The sequence below is a fragment of the Thermobia domestica genome, chromosome 12 (genome assembly GCF_964235325.1).
Source record: "Thermobia domestica chromosome 12, izTheDome1.hap1.1, whole genome shotgun sequence".
NCBI classification, from domain to species: Eukaryota; Metazoa; Arthropoda; class Insecta; order Zygentoma; family Lepismatidae; genus Thermobia; species Thermobia domestica.
In genome coordinates, this window is record NC_137465.1 from 165,261,594 (window position 1) to 165,287,262 (window position 25,669).

Below are 25,669 nucleotides of genomic sequence, written 5' to 3' on the forward strand. Positions count from 1 at the left end.
ATATCGATATCGACGATATCGATATATCGACATATCGCACAGCCCTAGCAAGAGAAGAGGATGGTAACACTCGAGTACTGGTGTTACCGATGTATGTTGAAAATTCCCTGGGTTTATAAAGTGACCAACAAAGGGATGTTGAGGTGGGGAGAGACGCAAAGCTGTGCTTGTGGGAAATACTAAGGAAAAGTAGAACCATCTGGATAGGTCATCTAGTGAGACACGATGGACTTATTAAAACCATTATCGAGGGTATAGTCGAGGGTAGAAATGCCAGAGCGAACCACAGTTAGAATTCGTCAAGCAAGTAATCGAGGACTTGACTGCCACAACTATTTAGCCACGAAGGCTAGTAGAAGAACGCGGGTCTTGGAGAGCTGCCGCAAACCAATTTTTGGATTGACAACTGAAGAAGAAGATTCTTATCTAGTGAAGAGATCTTAAAGTAACCTATTCTTCTCAGCTTCCACTTCTCCACGCCATATTTAGAGATTTAACTTATTTCTTAAAAAGTTTATCCTCCAAAAAATATATACTCAGAATCTGACGTACCTGCTTCCTACGTTAACGTAAAAGCGAGGATTATCCAGTGCTCTTTGTGGGTCCATGCCAAATTCCACCATGTTTAAGAGGACCTGAAATAATATATAATTTAAAAATTGAACTGAAACTACTAATGATAGATTAATTTGTGATGGCTAAGTTGGAACTTTACGCGTGTCCAGCGCCAACCAAGGAAGTCATTTCGGGATCAACACATCGATCTGCATATCAAATCTGTTTCTAAGAATAGAGATATGTTTTAATTACAGCGAGTTACTGTAGTAACATCATAAACAATGCATAAAAAAGAAAGACTCTATTATTAACGCTACTTTAATAATGAAGAAGTAGTCAGTAAAATTACACCAATAAAATTCCAGTTTGTTTAAGAGACAATAGAAAAATAACTCCCCATTTAAATCAATAAGCTAAAGATGGCGCATGTACCCAACAACCTTAACTCCTGAAAACTATATTAATACTAAAAGATATATTAATACTAAAAGTAGAGAGAAACTTATAATGACATATCGACTTTCTTCTCAAATGTAAAATACATTTAAAATATAGCTTCGAGGAGAAAACGCAGATTATTTCGTAAAAGATTTTTAAAGTCTATTTATTCAGGGACATACAAAATATGCTTGTTTGTTTTCTTTCCCAAATCTTATACAGAGTATTCACCATTCTTATCTTTGATCTCATTTTTAACTCACATTTTACACTCTCTGTACGAGAGCAGATCAAATGTTCTGCAAGTATTTCTAGCTACTTGATCTTCTTTAACTGGTATAGTTGATATTTATTGTTTTATTCGATACAGCAGCCAATATTTTTCTTTTTATACCATTTATATTAGTTTCAATAGTTGTTATGATTCTTTTAAAACTTAGAAATATATTAAAATATTTGTTTTTGTTGACAGTAAAAGTTCGATACAATGAATGACTTCGAAACTTAACATAATGAAAGTACACATCACATTACTTCGAAATTTTAGCGTAAAGAAATGAAATGAAATCTTTTAGTTTAACGTTTAATAATTGTCTGTTAGGCTAAGGGAGACTAATGATTAAGGCAAGTGAATGATAATGGAAGAACTGGTGGAATGAGCATGTGAGAGAAGTTGAGTTGAGTTGATTTTGAGTTTAACGTCCCGTTCAGCAGCGAGGCTATATGAGACGTGGACCTACTGATTAACGTGGAATCCGAACCACATGAGCTCCCGCCGGGTGAGAGAAAACGGGAGTACCCCGCAAAAACCCACGGACACGATGTTATTTACCATAAACTTCTTTGGTCAGGGATCGAACTACGGACTCCACGTACTACAAGTAAGCGCTCCACCACTGGGCCACCGTGACCCCCTTTTAGCGTAAATAAAGTATTTGTATCTAAAGAGGATAAGATAAGAGTGATAGACATCTTTCCTAACCCTCAATCAACTTCACACTCACACTTACTCACCCCCATAAATTATGACTGCTAAATAAAAGTAAAAGATCCATTCTTTAGTTTTTATTAACAGCGGGGCACGGTGGATCAGTGGTAGAGCAGTTACCTCTGGTGCGTGTGGTTTTTGGTTTGATCCTAGGCCAAGTAATGTGAAGGACAGTATCGTGTCCGTGGGTTTTCTCGGGGTATTCCCGTTTCCCTCCACTTTCTTATTCCACTAATACTTACATCATCATTCACTTGCCTTAATTATCGTCTCCCTTAGGCTAAAGGACATAATCATGATACTTTAAACAAATATTTAATATCGTTTCAATAGTTTATATTAACAATGTATGCCCTTAATGTGATGGAATTTGATCTATAGCTGAAAGGAAAGGACCTTCCCAAATGACCACCTTCTCCTCTATTGAAGCCTTCACTCAATCCCTCCTCCTCAAATATTATTCAAATCCTCACTCACAGTCACTGGAGTACACAGAAGTTCGTCAAGAAGGGTGGTTTAATCTCCAAAGTTTGTATAATTTTCGGTATTTGCCTACAAGTGGTAAGTGTGATAAATGTTTATTTTTGCATAATATATTCATCAAGGGGACGTTGAAACTCCGAAACGCCCTGCATACGCCACTGCTCATAGTCAATCTGAGTAACTTCCTCACACTCACTCTCACTCGTTTTACCCTCAATTATTGATTATCTTATCCTCAAATATTACTGATGCCCTCAACTTAACTTATCCTCAATTACCTCCCTTACACTCACACTCACTTCTTCTACCTCAAATACGGTATCATTGATTCTCTCATCCTCTAGCAACTACCTCACATTCACGTTTACTAGTCCTAATACTCACAATCACCCTCAAGTAATGTCGATGCTCTCAACTTTATCTGTCGTCATCGTCACATATCGAAATGAAGGTGAGTGAAGATAAGAGTAGCCTTCAATACAAAATGAGCAAGGGTGCGCATCTCTGTATACGACATCTACTTACTTACCTGAACTTGTGCCTGTGGTTGCATATAGCCTCCCATGATACCGAAAGAGGCTAGTAGATCTCCCGTGGCAGTGTCTGTAATCATTGACGGGATAATTGTGTGTTTGGTTCTCTTGCCTGGTTCCAAACGGTTTGGATGATCTGGGTCTAGACTGAATAAAAATCCACGATTCTGAAAAAAAAAAAATAATAATAATAATATAACATAAATTAAAATACAAGTACTTTGATTTTAAATCTATCATTAATGTGACACACCTGCATCTTTAATCTCAAAAGTCAGTGTCCTTATAATATCTAAGTTTTTTCTAATGATTCCAGAAAAAAAAAAAGAAATGAAAAGAAAATTGTTATTCTACTAAATTCACTAAACCTTCAGAAATCACATGAGCTCCCACCGGGAATGGAACCCGGGTCTCCCAGGCCAAAGAATTATTACTATTGTTGTTCTACGTGGGCATAAAATGATAATACAAAAGACCTCTATATCACAAATAGGCACAATGATGGAAATTACAGTGGAGTCCCGCAAATCCGAACTAATTGGGACCGAACCCTGCTCGAATTACGTGATTGTTCGGATTAGCCGGAATAAAAGTAAAATCGCGGTTTAAAGCGGGTAAACGGGTCTATTGTGTTGTAAACATAGCGTATAGTATTTCAAAACACGTTTTCTGACTACAGTATATGTACTGTACTGGAAAAATGTTTAAAATGTTGGAAAAACTTGATGCTTTTATTCTATTTCAAACTTCGTGTAATTGTCGTAATGTGACTTAAGATCTAAATACAGGTATTAAAGAAAAAAACTGTATTTAACGAAAGTTCACTTTATTTTCTACGAAAACATCCACCCATTTTTATCCTATTAGTTATTAACTTCCTTGAACTGCGTATTTTCGCCAAAAGGAAAATTTCCTCTTGAACCTTTTTAGATTAACCGGATGTTCGAATTAAATGTGTTTGGATTACCGAGACTCCACTATAGAGAAATGGGATGACTATTATATTTTTAAAAAATCTACTCAATAATTATATACTAGTAACTTTATCATTCTATGGATTGCCTAAGCTTGTAGTGTGTCTTAAATATGTCTATCTGGTTCTACAAATGCTCAATTCGTTATGGTGACTCAATGGTAGATCTCTAACCTCCTGTGCGAGGGATGCCTAGTTTGACCCCAGGTCATTCCAGTTTGTAGTGGACAACTTCGTGTTTGTATACTTTCGCGGGGTTCTCCCACATTATCAGTCCACCAATTCTTCAAAAAATTATTATTAATTTTCATTAATAATCCGTTTCCTTTACCTTATATGACATATTCATGGGATGTTAAACTAGCTATATTATCTCATTTTCTGAATAAATACTGCTGAATGTTGTTTCATTTATAAAATAATACTAGGGCTATGTAAATAATAAATACCAGGGTGAGTTGAAATAAATGTCGTTTTTCCCATGTTGTGATTCTACCCTCAACTGGATCGTGGGAGAAAGAACCTGATATGGCCTCCTCACTTTCATCGTCAAGTATTGTCCGTTTACTGTAGCTTGGCACTGTGTTTTGACACAAAACCTGGCTAGCGAATCTTAGCAGTCCTTCCGCTACTTTCCCCTTATAGCAGTGGTAACAGTGGCACTAACTCATCAATTTTAGCACTAGTAGGGTTTGATATTTGCAAGTTGCGTAAATTTCGAAACAGTTTACTTCTTCTCTAATCAGGGCCGTAACTTGTATGGGGCAGAGGAGGGGCAACTGCCCCCCAGGGAGGTTCCCCGCCGTTCGAAGGGGCCCATTTGGAGACAAAATTTTCTTAATCCATGTACAATACGAACATGAAATTATAAATGAAGTATCAGTTTCACTACATTACATAAAGCAGCGCAAAAAAGATAAATAAAACAGAAGTGAGTCGTGGTCTCACTTCAGTAAGAAACGTCTATTATTGGGGCCCTAGAAATAACATTTATTCGTATGGCTTTGAAATTTGTAAATATTGTCCCCTTAATTAATTTGTCATGTATGGAACGGGCCCAGGGCAATAAGTAATGACCCTGCAGACCTTGTCGTGAGGGAGGGCCCACAGGCTCCGGGGGGCATAAATAGTAACAGAAAGAAAGAAAGAGGGGGCCCAAGAATGAGATAAACAACTTTTTCTAGGAGGTCCAAATACACGTATTAATGCTTGCCCCCCAGAAAAAAAATCTTAGTTACGGCGCTGTCTCTAATGTGAATTTATTGGTACAGTTCTGCTAATAGTTACCTATATCAGGTTGGTCTCTTTAAACCTTGGGCCGTGGAGAGAAACGATCTTACAGAAGGATAGCATTCAAATTTTAAGAAGGTGGGGAAAGGAGAGCGAGGATGAGAAAGATTAGAAGAAAGAAAGAAAGAGAATGAAAGAAACACTTCTACGTTTACTTCATAATGAATTTAAGCACATATAAACGAAAAAGGGATATCGGGACCCACCACCATAATATTTGTGCTGGCAACATAATATTCTGAAGGAATATATTTTCCGCCAATTCTGGGGCCTCAGTGTTTGGCCCAATTCTGGCTTTACAGCATTGGCGGATCCAGGGGGCGATCATGGCGATTGCCCTCCCCAGGAAAGGAAACTTTCTTATTTTATATATTTAAATAAAACCCACCCCAGAGTATGGAGCTCTTAAAAGTAGCTCTAAGTAGCAGTATTAAAACTCACCGACCCCCCAAAGAAGTCCATCCTGGATCCGCCCCTGCCTTACAGAAGCTACCATCTAGGCATTCACCGAGTGGGACTGAGGAAAACCTTAATAAGGAATACCGACCAGAGTCAGGTTTATGCCCACGCCCGATCTACCTATTTTAATGCCTTTTTTTGTGTTGCACAGTGTCTGGTAAGGGCACCCAAACAGGGCAAATGCGTACAGCTTTAAAATGTTTACATGTTAAAATTCGCTTTGTACTGTACTTTGAACACTTAATTCAATGTGTATTATATTCTTCTTACATCAGCATGCTTTATTTCCTAATACTTTAAGTCTATGGTTGTTAGTATATAATTATTGCATCATACTAATCCTTCTCAAAGCTCGTTCAATTAGTATGAAATTCTAGATTTAGCAGTTTGCACCATTGCAAACCTTCACCAACAGGCAATATGTGGCGAGAATATTTCCACCTATACTCGCATCGAAATTCCCAGCACTTATTTACAATCAGTACAATATGTTTCTGTCGCCTTATCATGAAAACAACGCTGACCAGCGAACCTAACGGTCTTCGCTCCCTCTGTTTATTGTTTACAACACAAACTACAATCTTCCAATATTGCCAGGCGTACAAGGTTTTCGCACCTTTTCGAACAAGAACACTTGTACAAAATTGAGTGTGCATTATATGTAAGATTGTATTACATAATAACTAACTCGATTTGTCATAACGTTAATATCTCAGTCATCTCAAAAGCAGCAATTTATGTAGTAATAGCACTTGGTCCATGACTGTGCAGAAGTAGGTACATTCGGTTCGGCGATTCATGTGCCTGGCAACCATGAATTAACCATGTAGGGGTGAGAAGCAAGGTTTTGACGCTCGCACTACAATTGTTGTTTGTTAACAATTTTCCACCCTAGAGTGAACGGACAATACGGAATTGGTTATTTTTTTTTCTTTTTTCAACGGTGGATCGGTCATCATTGTGAGGATGACGTGGCTCTTCTGTAATAGCCCGCAAGATCTCTCGACTTCATCCTTTGCAATTTCTTTTTGTGGGGAGTTACGTAAAGAATTATGTTTACGTCCCACCGCTACCTTCGGACTTCCCTGAATTGCGAATCAGTGTTGTTGCAGCAGTGAAGTGTTACACCAGACAGTATAGGAAGAAACTGACTACAGACTAGATGTGTGGCGTGTCACAAGGGAATGCCACATTAAGAACTTGTAACCTGTGACAGAAAAAACTGTTTTAGTTACCGTTCCTTTTCAGGTATGTTGTATTGTATAAATTAATTATGTATTGTATTTGTAATAGAAGATACACTTAATTAAATGCCCGTTATTCATTTAGGAACACATTGTACTTGAAGATTTTCGAAAATTCTTCTAGCTATAACATACAGTACATTTTTTTTTACAATATTTTAACGCCTTATTTAATCATCATTTGGCTATTTTCATGTAAATTCTATATATTAGTACTCATTAATCACTGAGTGGTACTCATTAGCCTTATTATTCTATTGAATTCAGAAATAGTAAAATTTAAAAAACTTTTGATTTAATATAGATTTCAGTACAGTAATAATTGAAATGGATACCGAGAAACTTTCGTAGATATAGTGTCCGAAGAACATATTCCATCTCTGACTTTATCCATTTATTGTAAACGAAGTTATAAAACCTTCTATTTCTTGTTTCAGTGTTAAATTAACATAGTTTGGAAGTTTATATTTTATATTCTCAATGTGAAATGAAACTTAGTTGGTTATTATTAAGTAACAAACTTAATCTGTTAGTATTCAAATAATAATGTAACATCACGAGGATTAACTGGTGAATAAAAAAGATATTTAATTAATCATTATCATAATACTTTGTAAATTATTCACATTTCAAACGGAAAATAAAATTCGAATCACACACTGGTGCTGTAGGTCATTCAAATATCTTCTTAACAATTAAGAAAATCATGTAGTAACATAAACTATGTGCAGATAAAACATTCTTTCTAATAAAGAATAATATTCATGATTTGTAGCAATGTGTTGACCAAAAACATTAACACTTCCTACTTCAAGGAACCCTAGAAAATACTTGTAATTGTTTAAGGTAAGTGGGAGAATAATCACGTCACCTAAACTAGGAAGGGAAGGTAGGTGGACTGAAATGGTAAAGAACTTGGGACATTGTGTTAGTATCTAAATAGGAGACAAAAACTTCTCAGTTATCCTCACTGAACGATTTTGGTGAATACAGAGCTGGTCTATTACTTAATGCATTGCTTATATTCAACTAGGCATTTATTCCGAAGATGGGCGTCCGCTTTCGCCACGTTTTCTCGCTGTTATCTCCTTTCCACACTTTCTGCAATTTGTTATTAGGTTCATTAATCCGTTTTCTTCACAAACTTTTAAAAGATTTTGCTCGTTATCAACGTATTGCTTCACAAATGTTAAAACTGTTACTTCATTGCCCTTGTACATTCGCCATGTTAATAACATAAATGCTCGTTTCTTTCCCATAATGCAACTGATCAGTTACCTTGCGGCAAGTAGTTCCCTCCGCTTGCCGTATAGTCCCATGTTTATAACCGCTTATATATAACAAATAAAACAGATTTTTTGGGACTTATATATTATCAAGCACACAAACGATCAAATTATCCATATTTTTCCTGTAAATTTTAAAAATTTTGCTGGAAACGGACGCCCAACATTGGAACTTAACCCTTCGACTATAACTGCAAATCTTTTCTATAGTAAAAATCTTGCTTCTTAATTAAGTAGTATATCCAGACATCGTCTAAATGATAGCCTAACAGACCGCAGCAACAGTTTTGGATATTAACTTAATCTGATGTCTAGTTTTATTTAATGAGTTAAGACATTATCTTCTTGATGCATTACTTACTGAGACTAATGTTTAGTTCATTAAGAGCATATACTTAATACCCCCCCTAGCTAAGGTATATTCATTAATTTCTGATTATGAACTACAAAAATGAGTAGGGGAGAGTAGCCAAAATCGCACCACTTTTTACATAAACGGTTTTAATTCGAAACTTGTGAAGAAATTTAAAATGATTATCTGATCGTATTGAACTTTATGGTTTTCCGATCCTTTCACAGTGATTTAATGACGATATCTTATCATTATCATGATAAAAATGACTATATTTTAGAAGCCTTCGATTTACGCAACAGGTTTCCCAAATCGCACTATGTAAAGCCAAAATCGCACCGCCATTTGAATACATGCAAATTTTACAGTAAAGTATGCGGATAAAACAAATTATCATTTCCATTGAATATTATATTATTTTATTCATGTTTTATTAAGATGAGGAATAATACATCTTTAAAGAGAAAAAATATTGCAATGTAAAAAACCGAGCACAGAAATAACGCCTTAGAAATAAGCTAATTAAGTAGAAATGCAACCTATAAATAAAACAAATTAATATTTCTATGATATATCACATTCTTTTATCTGAGTGTTATTATATCTGAGGAAGTATATATCATTAAAGGAAAAATATCCATATTTTGATTCAATAAGCAATAATCCACGAGCAATGTTGCTCATAATCCTATGAAACGTAAACGTATCTGTATTTATGGAAAACACGGACAGCTACACCTTATGTGCACATTGGAATGTACGTTCATCTCCTGAAACACTCGCACAAGACTGTGTATCCGGACTTTACGCAAAATACACTGTACCATATCTTCGACTAAATTTTGTTTACAAAGGATGCAAAATCAATCTTGTTCGTTGATTTCAATAGCCACATTTGAAACACTGAGAATATATGGCTCGGGTCATCATGATTTGGATGTACTGTATCTATTTTTCGAGTGCAATTTTTTGTGTTAAGGGTTCCTGAAGATTAGCTCACGGTTCAGAAAGATTAGGTCTCTCCGACGTTTGGATACTCTTGATTGCCTTTGTCGTTCTTCAAGATGTTTTTTTGTAAGGACTTGACGGAAAAAATTCTTTTTCTATGGTTGTCTGTTGGTAGGTACTTAATCCTGCTATTGGACTGGGCAGCGTAATTATTTCATGAACCCTTTTTAGTAGCTTTGGCGCTTTTCCGTTTCCACATGCCACCTCACCGCGGTAGTGTCGCAAAAATGTTTTCTTTGGAATACAATATTTTCTTCCTATTTTATTTACTTTCACTTTATTTTCCCTATGCTCTTTCAAAGCACGATTCATAGACTCCGGAGATTATTTTCCATATTGGCGTGTACCCATCTTGTGTGAATTGTACCGAGAAAGAAGCCAGGAAAAACAATTACACCACGGGAGTCAAAGCTGCACTGGTGCGATTTCGGACACACGATAGTAGTGCGATTTGGGAAACTACACCATTAAAAAAAAATCTTTACACACATCACAAATTTAAAAAGAATAACTTGAGTTTGTCACTATAATATTAAGGTATTTTGTTTATTACTACTTATTGAAACATAAGCTAATTCTCTTACCTTAATTCCTATTCTACTGTGAAATACTCCGAAAATTAGTAAAGAATACTCCAATTTTATTGCACTGAAACTGTACACACACATAACTTACTGAACGTCGACACTTTACTGTGCAATTATGGGAGTATGCTTAGGTATTTAATTTAACTACCAGATGACATGTTAGTACTACGGTTCTTTTTAAACAAGGAATGGTGCGATTTAGAACCCGGTGCAATATCGGGAACTCTCCCCTATATGCATGGTGTCAGCATCCGGGTTGGATTCCAGTTAGTGGCATATAACAATAATACTCATATCCCTTTAATCTATCCATGGGCCAAAACCTTTCGTGTTGTATAAGAACTTAAGATGAAATCTGGGCCACTATAATGAGTTCAAATTCCAAAGATCTCCCACTGGAAATACCTACAGAATAATTGAGGAGGCTAAGAGGAGATCAGTTGCGCTACACATTTATGTGACTACTGTGTCTAAATGTAAGTCACCTAATACAGAATATGATAATGGACTGGTTTCTGGATCCTATACGATTCTCTTCATAAGTGAGCGAACCAGGGTTCATCTTTCAGGGTATGTTAACACCCATAACGTGAGCTATTGCTCAGAAGCAAACACTGACAACAGCATTGTTTATCTATAGATATTCGAATGATTCTACAAGCCAGTTAATATACGAATATGAATACTAAAATCTCATCTCAGAGGATAAATTTGGACAAAAAACACCCACGTGGAAAAACATATTGCTTACTATGTAAGAAGATATGTTGGAGCACCTTTCACAGAGATTGTATAAAAGTCTATAAAATAATTAGCAAATTTTATTTCTTGACAATTTCCAAATTTAAAGGGTAAGCCAATAATGCCTACCAAAATTGGAGAAGGGTGCATTAAGGTACCACATATTATGAAAGAGAATGGGCGCCTATGATGCAATATAGCCTTATTTTAGAGGTTAAAATACGAAAATAAATCATAAATTAGAATTTTTTGCCATTTTTTACCCATACAAGGGAAAGAGATGAACCATCCAAATTTTCAGGGGTACGTACATTGGCCCTGTACAACTAAATTTGAAAAGATGGTTCTATGCACCCGTCCTCAAAATTATCAGGGTTGGACCAACATATCTATCCGAAATATAGAGGAGTAGTCCTATGTCAGGACACAGGATACAGTCCTGAGCCAGAAACCCAGGGACACAGAAGTCATTGTTGGTTTACCTGGTATTGTTAGTTTATCACATATGAGATACCTGTTGTCACACAAGTACAATACACTCTTGCTATATAATTAAATGTGTATTATAGATCACACCACATAGTACATACGTTAACACAAGATGTATTCTTCAAATACTTAAAACCACTTTTTCCATTAGAAATAATGCTTTTAAATACCTGTAAAGTAAATCCACATCCTTTAGGGACAATCCCTGTTCCAAAACCCATGTAGTTGCTATTGATAAAGGAACATGCGTTCCCTTCTTTATCCACTACAGTCAGGTACACTGTATCTGAACCTGGTCCCAAGTTGCCGTGAGTTACATTCTTCAGAGCACTAACGAAAGACGAAAGACGTCTCTGAGATTACAGGAAATAACATTCATAAAGTATACTAAAATTCTGAACTACGCTATGCACAAGTATGGAAAGAATTATAGAAATGGTTCTGGATCAAAACCGTGCAAACAATAACAGTGATGGGCGAAACAACGCATGTAAATACAGCGTGGACAAAATAGCGCATGGGCAAAAAACGCGCAAGGACAAAAACAGCGCATGCAAATGCCGCGTTAACAAAAACCGCTCAAGGACAAAAACAGCGCATGCAAATACTGCGTGGACACAAACAGCACATGAACAAAAACCGCGCAAGGATAAAAACAGCGTATGCAAATACCGCGTGGACAAAAACAGCGCATTAACCAAAACCGCTCAAGGACAAAAACATCGCATGCAAATACCGCGTGAGCGAAAACAGCCCATGGACAAAACACATAGTTGAATATTTTGCAATAGGCTCGCTCGCGCTCGAGCTCACTTTCAACTGGGCTCTCGCTCACTCGGCTCGTGATCACTTGCATCAATTGGGCTCGCGCTTCCGACCATTTCCCAAAACTGTTCTCACAATCACTCATGCTCGCGGTCACTTGGGCTCGCACTCACCTCTCTCGACCGGGCTCGTACTCACTCGGGCTTGCATTCACACGAACGGGTCAAGATATGAATTAGGTTGAGAACCACTGCCACAGACTATTTCCAATTTTTATAGACATCCTTAGGAAAGATGAGTCAGGAAAAATTAAAGCAGAAGTCCCTGTTTGACAACCCAAATGTCTTTACTGCGTTTCAGGGTGCATAGTTGACAGGCACTCTTTCTAGCTAAATAGATATAAGGACAAAAACAGCGCACGGGCAAAAAATGCGCAAGGACTAAAACAGCGCATGCAAATACCGCGTTGGAAAAACAGCGCATGAACAAAAACCTCTCAAGGACAAAAATAGCGCATGCAAATATTGCGTGGACACAAACAGCACATGGACGAAAACCGCGCAAGAACAAAAGCAGCGTATGCAAATACCGCGTGAGCGAAAACAGCCCATGGACATTTTGATATGGACCATACATGAACATTTCGCACTAAACTTGCTCGAGCTCACTCCTTTCAACTGGGCTCGCGCTCACTCGGCCTCGCGATCACTAGCCTCAATGGGACTCGCGCTCACTTCTCTAGACTGGGCTTGTACTCCCTCGGGTTTGAACTCAAGAGAGCTTGCACTCACTATTCTTAACTGGACTCGCGCTCACTCGGGCTTACGTTCACTTCTCACCTGAGCTCGCACTCATTTACATCAACATAGCTCGAGCTCGCAATCACTTCCCTCAACTTGACTTGTGATCATTTCCCCAAAATCCTCAACTTGACTTGTGATCATTTCCCCAAACTGGGCTCGCGCTCAATAATCGTAAGTGACCACGCGTTCACTCGGACTTGCGCTCACTTCTCTCAATTTAGCTCGCGCACACTCAAGCTCACGCTAACTTCCCTCAACTGTTCTCGTGCTCGAGTTCACTTCTCTCACCTTAGCCTGCGCTCACTTTCAGAAACTGGGCTTGTGCTCAATTCTCTCGAATGGCTCGCTCTCACTAATCATAAGGAACGCATTCACTCGGACTCGCGCTTACTTCTCTCAACTGAGCTTGCGCTCACTGAGGCTCGCGATCACTTCTCACAAATGTGCTCTCACCTTGTCCTACGTTATTCAGCCGGAGCCCGGCTGTCCAGCTCACAAGCGTCCGGCTCGCTAGTTTGGACACCTATGACTAAAGCAGCGCATGCATAACCTGCAATGCACATCCTTCCCAAAGCAAACATTAAGGCAATAGTTGTGAGTAGAGATGCAAAAAAGCCGGCTTTTTTGAATCGATGGTTTCTTTTCACATAAAAAGCCGGCTTTTTTGAAAAAAAACGAGAATTTTGGAAATTTTGGCTTTTTTCATTTTAATGATTTTTCTTATCTAAATAGCTTTCTTATAGTATATTCTATAGTTAGATAAGAATTCCATGACCTAAATGCCATATTTCGCTCTAAAATTCACCATCAAGATGGATGGAGCACATGTTTTACGCATTAAAGCTAACATGAAGAATGTAGTGTTTGATGGCAATTTTAGAGGCTATTTAACTTTATTTTAACTTTTGAGTTATCGACATTTTTTTCTTCTCGGGATCATTTCAGTTTGTCGTCTGTGTTTCATTTCTAAGAGCTTAGTACTCTAGCTTCTAGCGCAAAAGTTAAACGTACGTTTTTCTATATATCCGTCAACGCGTACGTTTTTCAATATATCCGTCTAACCGTACTTCCACATTTCTGTTATACTGTAGCTGTGCAACGATTTAGCAATAATTTTCCGGATACAATCTTGAATACTAATTTATACAAATAATCAGTAGCGGATTTAGAAACGTACTTTGGAACGGGTTTCTCAGATTGTTTCATTTTCTAAAATATCCTAATTTTATTTGGGAGGAGCTTGAAGTTTATGAGTACAGGCATAACTTATACTGTATTTCGTTTCGTTTATATATCTAGCGATAATCTTCCGGATACAACCTTGAAGATCATTTTATACTGAGAATCAGTGGCGGATTTAGAAAAGAATTTTGGGAGGGTTTTTTCTTACTAATGTTTAGTTTTTCTAAACATTCGTAATTTTTATTTGACGGGAGCTTAAAGTTTATGAGTAAAGGCATAACTAATATATATTTTGTTTGTTTTAGACATTCCGTAATTTTGGGGAACAGGCTTCAGTCCAAAAGACCGCCCCCCTAACCTTCGCAAAACCGTCACTGCTGGTAATTAGTAATAATAACAATTTAAAAACAATAAGAAATGAAGTCGGCCAACTTACAGTACACGCACTATTTCTACTTCATAGATGGAATAAAGAAAAGTTTTGTCAGAATGGTCGAATGCTGAGTTGAATCCCGGACTTCTCGATAGAAGCGCAAAAGCTGCACTCATTCATGTTTGTTGTGCAGTTGTATTTATCTTAACTTAAATATATTCCGTAGTCCATTTTTATTTTGGTGGTGTTGGGGTGGGGAGAGTCCCATAATGATATGAAGGGTGTGAGCCAAGAACATGGTAACTAACAAATTTTCAATTGCTGAGTTATGCAGCACCAGATAGACAGCAACGCATACCGCTTCGTTTAATCCTTCATGTATAGTCTTATGTGAAAAATCAGCTTTCCGACTTTCAAAATGGATTGTGCAATAAAAAATTTCTAATTTCTTAAAATAGTAAAATTGTGGATTACCATGTTATTACCTCACACCCTTCATATGTTGAATTCCTCTTGTTAAAAATACAGAAAATTGGGGACTGAGTAAACCGTGATGGTGCTTATATAAAATTGTAGAATTTCAAGAATATACAAAACCAAAAGCTCTAGATGTGCAGCCTTTAAGTGTATCATATAAATCTAAGTATTTTTCTTGTGTTTTATTTTAATTTTATTTTGTTCCAAAAAGAGGGTATGGAATATTTTGAAGTAAAAATACTACATGGAATTTTGCTACTTATTTGAGTATTTTCTTTTTTAAAGAAATATTTACTTTTAGGGTTGGCTGGTTTACACCAGCTGTTTTTTGTTTTAAAAATAACAACTGGTATAAACCAAATAAATAAATAAATAAATAAAAAGAACGAAAAATGCGAATCGTGTGAACTTCATGGTGACGTTTCCACACATCAAACCATCTGCATTAGTTTTATTTCCTTTTCACCTTTTAATCAAGGTGTCTTATGTTCAATTCTCGGTCGAACCACAACGCTCTTTCATGCGTAAACAAAGTAGAGGTTCGGATGTAACTTTAAGCGAAAGTCTCCTTGATAACCTCGGTATTACGTAAGGATGTTATAAGCCTGAACATACGAAACGAAACTAAATTGTATATTTCTGCACGCCTGAATGCCTGTTGCTTTATAAAGAAGCCAAGGTTGCTTAAATATATTGATATAAATTGACAAAATTTATCGATTGCCTACGTAGCTTCCAACATTAGCTTGGATTGTACTTTGAATGATATGTACGTACTAAATTTGTAATTTAATACATCAGTTTTAGCGTACTGATTATGATAAGTTGACCTTTAAATTTTACATGCAAAGCAATAACAGGATTTTTTCGTTACTGTTTTACATTTAGAGCAATGACGGGATTTTCCCGATGGCTAGGGCGGGAGTTTCTCAAATTAAGAAATTTACTGACCGGACTTCTTTAAGCTTATGTGACCTCTTTCAGCATAACCCCGTTGTTGCATAATAACACCAAGACGAAACAAACTTATTTCTGTCAATATGTAATATAAATACATAAAGCAAAATATCTAAACCCAAAAAAACTGGTTTAAACCAAAAAAAAAACTAGTTTAAACTCCCCCAAAAAACGGGTTTTTGGCATTTTCGAAAACAACCATGGTTCTTGCCAACCCTGCCTACTTTTGTATGTAGGAAGTTAAAAAAATATTATTATATACATTGGTTAATCCTTTGGAATTCATAATGTAAATATGTTGAGAAGTAAAAGTGTTTGAAATATCTTTTCGAAATTCATGGCTTATTTTCGAGGTTTTATATTATTATCGGCATCAACCACTAATTAAATGACTTTTGTGTTATAGAGAAGCGAAACAAAATCTGGTTTATCAACTTAAAGTAGAATTTTCAAAAAAGCATAAAATTTCCCAAGCAAAAAAGCGAAGCAGAAAAAACCGAGTTTTTCCAAAAAAGCAGTTTTTTTTTCGAGCCCTTGCATCTCTAGTTGTGAGACTAATCTAGCAAACCACTCTTGAGCTGAACCCGACTCTTGGCTGGATCGCGCTGACTTGCAGTATTTCAAACTTTACTATAAACGTCATCTTACTGCTGATTCCTACTAGTCAGGACTATATTAACAAGTAACACTTCCCAATTGTAACACTCTGATTTTGTAAAAATTTGGCAAGTAGATACTACAAATAAAACAAGCGAATACGAATTTTTTCATTTTCTGAAAAAAAAAAACAATTTTATGGGGAAAAAAGCCCCCACCCAAAATTTTGGAAGTTGATATTCGAAAGGCAAAAACAAGTGGACCTTAGTGAACGTAATTCTGCATAGATGTTGTAGATGTAAAATAAGGGAGTACGGGTTTCGTATTTTCCTTAAAATGGTTACATGTTGCACGGACCCCTCGAAACCTTTTATCACGAAATATCAAAAGTGCTTATAACCGTATGTCAGATGTGTATAAAGGACGTGAAGAATTCCAACGAAACTTTGGGTAAAGACAATACGCAAAACAATGAATACATTTTTTACTTTCTGAGAAAAAACGGTTTTAGGTGACAAAAGCCCCCACACAAAATTTTGAAGGTTGGCGACCGAAATTGTGCATAGATATTGTAGACGTAAAATGAGAGAATACGGACTTCGTATTTTTCTTGAAGAAACAATCGAGTGGGGCACGGACCCCTCCAAACCTTTGATCATAAAATATCAAAAGAGATAATAGCAATATATCAGAAGTGTCTAAAGGACATGAAGAATTGCAACGAAACTTTGTGTAATGACAATATACAAAAAAATAAACGAATACGTTCTTTATTTTCTGAGGATAAAGTTTTAGGGGGCAAAAGCCCCCCACCCAAAATTTGGAAGTTGACAACCGAAAGGCAAGAAGTTAACCAAAGTGAATGAAATTGTATACAGACATTGTAGTCGTAAAATGAAGGAATATATGTTTCGTATTTTCCTTAAAAAAAATAAATAAAAAACGGTTGGGTGGGCTACAGACTGTTCATTACAAAATATCAAAAGTGCAAATAAATATACGTCAGAATTTCCTAAAGGATATGGAGAATTGCAACGAAACTACGTGTAGGGTCAATTTGCAAAACAATAAACGAAATGTGTTTTAATTTGTGCGGAACAGTGTTGAGGCCAAGGCTCCCTCCGAAAAAAAATATCACCGTAATATTGCAGGAAGGAGTAGACCGAAGCAAATGAAATTGTGTGTAGATTTTATACATGTAAAATAAGGCCTCAAATGTCCCTATCCGATTTACTTCAAATTTGGCACATCAACAGCAAGAAGGAAATAAATCGACAAGTGTTTTGTTTATGCGGAAAAACATTGTAAGGGTTAAAGGCGCCTCCTGAAATACTATAAAATACACTATACTGCTTGTGCTTACTGTTGATCTGCCAAATTTGAAGAAATCGGATGGAGACACTTGTGAAACACGGAAGGCCTTATTTTACATATACAACATCTACAGACAATTTGTTCGCTTCAGTGCTCTCCTGCCACTCAACTCCTCGATACACAGGAAAGTTTTTTTTTTTTTCTTTTCAGGAAATACGAAACACGCATTTCCTCATCTTACCTCTACAAAGTCTGTGCACATTCATTCACTTCAATTCACTTCTTTTTGCCTTTCGGACGTCAAATTTCAAAATTTTGGGTGGGAACTTCTGCCCCTAAAACAGTTTTTCCGCAGAAAGTAAAAAAAATTATTTTTTTACGTATTGTCACTAAATAAAGTTTTGTTCCAATTCTTAATGTTCTTTAAACACTTGTGACGTATTGTTATTAGCACTTTTGATATATCGTGATCAAAGGTTTGGAGGGGTCCGTGAATCATTCAACCGTTTTATCCAGAAAATACGAACCCTGTATTCCTCATTTTACGTCTACGACATCTGTGCAGAATTTCGTTCATTTCTCTTTGCCTTTCGGGCGTCAAATTTAAAAATTTTGGTTACGGCTTTTGCCCTTAAAACCGTTTTTCCGCAGAAAATATAAAAACTCGTATTCGTTTATCTTTTGCTTACTCTCCGTACACAAAGTTTTGTTATACAGTGAAACCTGTCTATGTTGGCCACCATCGGTTCCATCGAAAAGTGGCCAACTTAGACAGGTGGCCAACTTACAGAAAATAAGTGTGATTTGTGTATTTTTAGAATAGGATTTCTAGTATTACTTGATTGTAAAATTTTAATAATCAGTGGCACGACAGCTACTTATAAAAATGTATATAGAGTAATCATAAAAATATACAGTACTAGAAAATATTACTATAGTATATTTAATATATGTGCATACCTTTCTCTTCCTGAAAACTAGTCTAGTACATTGGATTATTCGGATTGAAAACACAATAACACAAACAACCATGAAATTGAAGCGTATGTACGCAGTTTATTGAAATTGATATTATAGCACACTGAGTTATTCAGATTGAAAACAAGAAAAGCTAAGTTATAAATTGAGAAATTCATGTGCAATTTATATGACTTCTTTTCAGTTGTTACTGAATGGTGGTTCATTCTAGACATATTTGCTTTATTCTTTTTTGCAGATATGCACAGTCTAATGTTTTAATGAGCTAAAAGTGTTTCCTTCGGAGCAAAAGAGGTTTTGAGAAAATCTTGAAGGAATTGATATCTCAAACACTCCGCTATCTTTTGACAAGCCGACATGTGCCAATACTTGACAATTGAGATGGTTAGTTTTAACTTGGAGAATTTTCATGAATTACTAAAGCGCCCCACTGATGAGAGGAGTTGATATAGCTAATGGTTTTACCAAAACAGACAGGGTAAACAAATACGTACAACAATTTCATGAATTCCTGTACGTGCTTTTTCTTATTCACACCTTCTTTCACCACCCCTTTATGAGGGTAGTGTTCTGGCCATTGACCTCCAAAGAACAAATCGTGCGAATCTATGCTTCTTTTTGTCCAGTCACAAATACAGAACATCTGCCTCTCATACGGGAATAAGAAAGAGTTAAGAAAACTAACAAAACATATTTCGCGTGGCCAAGATACGCAGGTAAATTTATCATTATCATCATAGGATAAACATTGCTTCAGTGTGGCCAACTTCCAAGATAGACAGGTGGCCAACTTATAGAGTAGTAAGTAACGAATGTCTTATGGGAAAATGCGGGTTCAAGACGAACTAGGCCAAGATAAGCAGGTGGCCAACTTAGAGAGGTGGCCAAGTTGACAGGTTTCACTGTATAATACTTGGCACTTGAAAATGCATAAGTTTTTTTTTTAAATTAAAATTATATTTTAATATACAATTTCATATACAGTAATTAAAAAGTAACAACATGGTCAAGGTTGTGTAAATAAAAAAAACAAACTTTTTCATTAAAGACAACAATAGCCAGGTAACCTTTACATAAGCTTCTCGGCCCGTTGCTTTTTCCAAAACAAACACCTCGTGACGTGATGGCAGAGTTTTTGCTAAATCTCCTCTCCAAAGTAAAAAAAAATATTGTAGTAAAAAAAAAAATACTTACAAAGCACAAATTCCAAACTTCATGGCTGCTTTTTAAAGTTTTAACCCAAACTGTATAAAATAAAAAATAAATCAATTTTTTTTTTTGCTTCTTGCCCGTGCTTTTTATATTATTAAATCTCGTGACGTATGATGGTGAAAAATTTAAAAATTATTTTTAGTAAATATTTTTGTTTTTATTTTATTTTAAAAAAGTCCATCACGTCACGAGGTGTTTGTTTTGGAAAAAGCAACGGGCCGAGAAGCTTATATAAAGGTTACCTGGCTGTTGTTGTCTTTAATAAAAAAGTTTGTTTTTTATTTACACAACCTTAACCATGTTGTTACTTTTTAATTACTATGTATAAAATTATATATTAAAATATAATTTAATTTAAAAAAAAACCTTATGCATTTTCAGGTGCCAAGTATTATATAACAGTTTTGTCCCAATTCTTCATGTCCTTTAGCCATTTCTGACACGGGGCCAGGCCCCTCTAGCCCTCCGCAAGTTGCAGGCCTGCATTAAAGATGAAAAGTGTCGATAAATCTCTCCCATAATTAATAAAATTGAGTTCTTGATAAGGTAGAAGAATTAATAAAGAAACAGTAAATTCATATATATCGGATTTTAATTTGATTAAAAGTTCTTAATTTAGTTTAATCTACTGTAAAAGAAATTGATGAAGAGGTACCAAATATCAGCAACGATCAGGAAATAAAAAAATGGGGGTATTGATATCATGTATCGATAATCGTATATGTTAATTCAATTTATATTATTGTTTGTGTTAGCAACTTAGGTATTATATGAGTAATGAAAGTAAGTTTAAAGATATAAATTATTATTATTACGGTACATTAAATCTCAATGCATTCTATTTCCTTAACAGAATTTCCAACTAATGTAGTGGTTATTTTCTCAGTTCTATACCAGTTTTGCTTGAAATAACACGTAACTATTGTATGTGAAAAAATCTTTGCACACTTAAAATTGACAATTAATAGAATGTTTTAACACTTTAACCAAAACATGGGTCTCTGAGACCCAGTGGTAAATTTTGGTAGCAACCCTGGTTGCTTGTGAAGGTTTAAATTTATTTGGCCCTTTTATTATAAAAAACCTTAAATACATTTCAAAGTAAATATAATACAAAATTGACTTACGGGTCCCTGACGTGAGACTTTGTGTTTCTCATGACGTTTCTGAAACACAGGTTTCGGTTAGTGTAAAACTTGCACATTAAACACAAAGTATTCTATGATACAATATACAGGTAGAGTACAAGTTTCAAGTAAGAAACTCAGTATGTGTAGTTAACTGCCAATTTACCTGGTTGGGTTGATAAATTTTCTTCTTTCTTCAGCATACTCCTTCGAAAGCGCTTTTTCAAGTGATATTGGAATCTTCTCTAAATCTGTTACAAACCAAAGTGTATCTGCGAAGCTTATTTTTAAGGCTTCTATTACAGTGTGAAGATAATCTGCACTGTTATGACCCATAGCTACGTAAGAACACAAAGAACAAAATTAGAGATATAGTTTTAAAACATAATTTCATAACTTAACCTTAAGGCCAAAACTTATGCTTCCTTATGCCTTATGTTTTACTGACGTTGTTTAAATTGGGAAGGATATTTAAATACCAACAGATGGCGGTACGTTTCCCCAATCTTTCCAACGTATTTTGAAGGAAGCGACAATAATCACAATAATTCAATCAAATTCAAATGGTGGATATTAAAACATTGTCTAAAGATAAATTAAATAAAAACAGAGAATAATCCTTGCACTTTTGAGATATTTTGATTCAATTTATAGTTGAGACTTTTTGGTGGAGGCATGCTTCTGAAGAGTAAAATTAAATGCTCTAATCATTATTAATTCAATTCGTTCTTGGATAAAGTTTGAATATTCATTGATTGAGATTGATTTCGTTCCTTTGAATTTGGATACTTCCTACGAAGTACATTAAATACAAAAGATACAAGATACATAAAAGATACATGCTGCCATCTGTTGCCGCTATCAGAGCCTTTCACCTACCTAAAAGGGCTCACCAGTACCACATTTTAAAAATATTGCACAAGTCAATAATAATACCAGAATATCTTTGTGAAATTATTTAGTACTAATCAAGTACAGTTTTGTTTTACTTCCGGCATACTACATTTTGCAAACTTTACAGGTGAAATTCAATACTTTGCATGAAAATATATATTGGAGTTCGGGTACCTGACGTCGGGGTGCGTTGGTTTGTCTCGAGCTCCCGATTTGTGCTATGAGTTCATCTAATACACGTAGTTTTTGTGCTTCTTTCATTTAATTCAATTTTCCTAGTATGTAGACATCCATTGCGTCACTCCTTTTTACAATGATTTTACTTTATAACAATTTTGGTTAACACGGGCTAATTCGGGTTTCTGACCCGCGCCATTTTGGTTATGCTATGTCATGACCACGTTTTTACTTGAATGCAAACCATTTACTGTTTAATACAATTTATTCATCTTCTGACAATTTTTTAGTGTAATAGAGGACATTGCTACTAAGGCTGCCTCGTACTATTCGTAAACCCTTTTATGGGTTCAAAATTAAAAAAAAGACGTATTTATAAGGAAACAATTACTGCAGGCGACAATTAAATACAAAGTAATACATCTGTATTTTAGGTGTACATAAGAGGGGTTGGCAAGATGGCGTAGAATGTTCTACACAATGGAGCGTCATGCTCTTCAATTATTTCAATTTCATTTTTAACAACAATTTCAATTTTGGACATAATTTAGTGCATTACAATTTTTATAGTGATTTACATAATTTTTTGTATGTTCTACGCTTCTGCCTTCCTTTTTAATTCACAAACTAGTGTGGAAACAGAACTATTTGAAACAGGCCAATTCGTCCATTTTGGAACGGGCCATCTTCTACAATTATAATAACAACAAAAATATTTAAAACAATTCTAGTGAAGCAGTCAACTTGGCCTTAGTGCTGTGACTTTTAATTATAAAATCTCCCGCGAGGGAGATGAATAGAATAGGTGTACATAAAATCATTACAAGTGCTTTACGGCGGATAATATAAGTGAGTGTATATGAAAGATGACTGTATTAGTTACTATTTTCTACAATCAATGTATTTCTGCACAGTACACGAAAGCTGTGTTTTATATTCACAAGTAAAGCCTTAATAGTGTGAAACGATGACAAGTGTTACTGAAACTCGCATCATTGCCAAAATACACTCCTTTTCACTATATCTTTGCTTATGCATATTACTCACCGGCGCTGACGCTCCTGCTCCCTTCGGACATATCACTGCGCGAGCGCGGGCAAACCAGCTGCGCCTGCCCAGACGCGGTTAGGTGCTTTTTAGTGCTAACATAGCATAGATTGATTTGTGTTTTCTGCACTGTAGATTTTATGGCATACATGCGGACGCTGTATTTATAAGCTAATCGAAAAGAATTGTAATTTGTCAACAATTATTTCTAGTAGCCCCTTTGAATCTCATCTATACCAAGGGATATATTTTTATGTCGCCCAGCACAAATCTTTTAGGGGACAACAAGAAAGAAATTAGTGAAAGAATTAAAATTTTTCAACAACTATTTCGAGTGATATGCCAAAAGTAAACCAGCAGGTAGAGCACTACTACATAGTTAAACTGTTTCTGGGTCTGTTTCACATTATCAAAAGATACGTCATCAAATAAATTATGACGTCATAGGCTTAGAGTACAAACTCAGTGAGAATGATGTCCATATCTGAAACATTTGTTAGTTCATTAAATACAGAAAACTGGCATTTACTAGTGAATCCAGAAGAGTCGTTAAAAGAAACAGATCGCCACCTGGACAATGAACGTAAGCTCGATATACGGAATAAAACTATTACATTCAATGTTGCCAATTTAGGGGAATAGTCGCCAAATCTAGTGGATTCAACTTCCAGAATAGCGACCAAAAATAATATTTCCAATTAGCGACTTTTGTGTTGTGAACAAATCAAGCACCTCTAGTTGCAAGCAGACTTTTGTGTTGTGAACAAATCAAGCACCTCTAGTTGCAAGCAGTCTTTATATGCTTTTTTCCCTCCTTAATTGAATCAGCCCAAACGCCAGGAAGTTCAGCAAATATACAGCCTATATAGTGTATGAAATCTCCAAAATCTCGCTTTAATTTCTGATAAGCTGTATCTTGCCCTCTGTCGGAGAACAATTTTAACCTTCATTCAGTTTGTAGAGCTTGCCTTGAGATTGTTATCGCTGGTGTTGGAGGTCACATCTCTCTACCCTTGCACTCACAGCTCAGAGGTATCGAAAAAAGTTCCCAATCATCTGCTCCACCAGGACACGTATCAAACTTGGGAAGATTTAAATAACAAATTGATAGGCAACGTGGTCGGTTACGTACGAGCCATCAAAGTATCAGAAATTGGTTTAATTATTCTTTTTCTCTTTTCTGCTATTTATTCCTATTGCGAGGGATAGCTCACTACTTCGACGTTGGATGCGAAGCACATCCCGTAACCTACAACCTCGCGTTAATGAAGGAATAGAATTTACAAAACAAAATGATTACTTTAACTATTCATACTACTTTGATTATCACAACTTAATAACCTTCAAAATATGTAAGAACACTACGTAAGAAAAGAACAATATCTACAACATTTTTCACAATATACGGCCGTTGAAAATAAGAATATCAGGTAGAATTTTAACTAGCTACCTACTTCTCTTTTTCCCTTTTACGTTAACAATAGGTTGTGCACATTAAATTATATGTAAGTGGCTTGTTAAGAATGAGTTATCCGGAAGCAATTGCGCGCTGTTATTTTTTTTCTTTTCTACAATGGCACTTTACTAGCTGACGTGTTAATTGAATATATTATATTATTGTTTCACTACTATTTTTCTAACGACGCTCCTCTGGCGATCCTAACACTGGATTCTTCGTCTGCTATCGAGAATGCAATTTTGTATCTACTTCCAGTTTTCTTCCGTGTTACGATCTGTGGCAAAGCTTATCCTCTTCCGCTGCTATGGGGAGTCCTTGCAACAATCCTTTCGGCGTTGTGTAGAAATGAGTGCACACTAAGTCTAGTCAATTGACACTGGGAGACCTTTCTTTAAATAACTAAGCAATTAAAACTGTGTTCGGGCACTTGTTGTGATTAACTACACAAATTCACGAGCAAGAACGCATGAAATGGCCTTTGACCTAAATTTCCTACACTAGGCCTATTAGCGGATAACTTCTTTTTCAAGCCCTCTATGTCGGGGTGGCTCCACACAAACTATTCCCGTGATGGAGAATTTGAGGTTCGCTGCCCGACTTCCCTCCGTGACGGAGGTTTCGATGTACGTTGTCCAACTGATTTGCGCTTTTTCTGGTCACCGTGGGTCACATGACTAGCAACCACTCACTGAATATAGCATTGTCCACTATTGTTTGATGACCAAAAATTGACCAATCAAAAATTAGTGTAGATGTCACTTAGGCAACTGGGGTGACTTGTTAATTTTCGTTCTCATTGGAACTGAAGTAGAAAAAGTCTCTCAGCGACTTTTCGAACAAAGAGTTATTGTTCTACGTACACACATATATAAAGACAA

At 36.0% G+C, this 25,669-nt stretch overlaps 1 protein-coding gene and 1 pseudogene across 1 annotated transcript in view; both read right to left on the bottom strand.

Annotated features, from left to right (window-relative positions):
* LOC145666173 (NADH-ubiquinone oxidoreductase chain 4 pseudogene) overlaps positions 1–25,669 on the bottom strand; it is a 287,501-nt pseudogene that overhangs the window by 25,212 nt on the left and 236,620 nt on the right.
* The window catches only part of LOC145667130 (glutathione hydrolase-like YwrD proenzyme), an 87,473-nt gene that overhangs the window by 23,947 nt on the left and 37,857 nt on the right, over positions 1–25,669 (bottom strand). The window contains exons 6-9 of the mRNA XM_081734873.1: positions 21,381–21,552; positions 11,600–11,759; positions 2,997–3,167; positions 553–635 (exon numbers count right to left, since the gene is read on the bottom strand). Coding sequence (XP_081590999.1) covers positions 553–635; positions 2,997–3,167; positions 11,600–11,759; positions 21,381–21,552 — 586 coding nt within the window. The remainder of the gene's footprint in view (positions 1–552; positions 636–2,996; positions 3,168–11,599; positions 11,760–21,380; positions 21,553–25,669) is intronic.